General features: G+C 38.6%; 1 protein-coding gene across 1 annotated transcript in view; it reads left to right on the top strand.

The window, feature by feature from the left end:
- PHALS_05919 (Peptidase C48, SUMO/Sentrin/Ubl1) overlaps positions 1-419 on the top strand; it is a gene marked incomplete at both ends in the record, with an annotated part of 518 nt that extends 99 nt beyond the window's left edge. The window contains 3 exons of the mRNA XM_024723240.1: positions 32-111; positions 177-333; positions 396-419. Coding sequence (XP_024574237.1) covers positions 32-111; positions 177-333; positions 396-419 — 261 coding nt within the window. The remainder of the gene's footprint in view (positions 1-31; positions 112-176; positions 334-395) is intronic.
- Between the last annotated feature and the right edge of the window lie 652 nt (positions 420-1,071).

Raw genomic sequence — 1,071 nt, 5'->3', positions numbered from 1 at the left:
AATTCTTGCAATGCTTGTGTATTTCTTTAAGGAGGCGTTGCCTTGTATCGCTGTACTGGATCCACTTGGTTCGTATCATCGTAAAGCTGCTATTATCCGTTCCCTTAAAACGTATGTGCAAGTCAAACGAATCGTAGTGATATGAACTTGAAAGAATCATATGATGCTGTTACTAGATTTTTGCGGATGCAATGGGATAATTCTCAAGAATGCGTTGACAACATGAATGCAATTTCTGAATACGAAATGGATCAAGTTCATACGTTAAACGTGAATGCCCCACACCAAGAGAATAGCTACGACTGTGGTGTCTATGTGCTGAAATTTGCTGAGGTGATTCTAAAAAAGTGTCTGGATTTAAAGATATTGACCCAAAACGAGGGTATTGTCGGTAGAAACGTAACGGATGCGAATCTTGAGGCATTAATTACGTCCAGCGCTTTCTCTGCCGACGATATTGCTGCTACTCGAATACAAATACGTCAATTTATTGAAGCTGATGCGAGTGAGTATCAAATTCGAAGGAAAGCAAAGATCAATTCGAACTGTTAAAGGTTCTGCTTTCTAAGCGATTGGCAAAATACAAATAGTAAATTATTTTTATCATACTATTTTATATTCAGTAGTAGGCAATCATCCAAATGTCATTCATACTTTTTTAGTCAGTAGTTGACAATCATTACTTAAGAGAAATTTTTGCTTCAAATATAGCAAGGCTATCACTTTCAAATACAGTTGATAATAATGACGTCAGCACGTACCTTAATACCTGAGCAACTGTGGCGTATGTACATCGTACGAAGAATAGTATCATGACAATTACACGTAAGATGGTACTTTGCAAAGAGAAGAAATAAATTTTCTGCTCCTTTTAAATTTTCGAATTGTGTCTGAGTTAGTTGAGAGGCTCTTGGCTCCGCTCCTAGGTGCGTGTATGATCCCATTCTTTGTGCATTCGCTAACGCGGAGTCGCAAAGCCAGCATTTTCGAGAAAAAGAGACACACCACCGCCTATTGCACTTGTCATCGGTAGGACGAACATGGCTTTATGTCTCAATCCTTAAGAGTTGC

The sequence above is a fragment of the Plasmopara halstedii genome, assembly GCF_900000015.1.
Source record: "Plasmopara halstedii genome assembly, contig: Scaffold_292, whole genome shotgun sequence".
NCBI lineage: Eukaryota > Oomycota > Peronosporomycetes > Peronosporales > Peronosporaceae > Plasmopara > Plasmopara halstedii.
The sequence above is the reverse complement of the archived record's forward strand: the minus strand, read 5'-3'. Positions and strand labels throughout refer to the sequence as shown.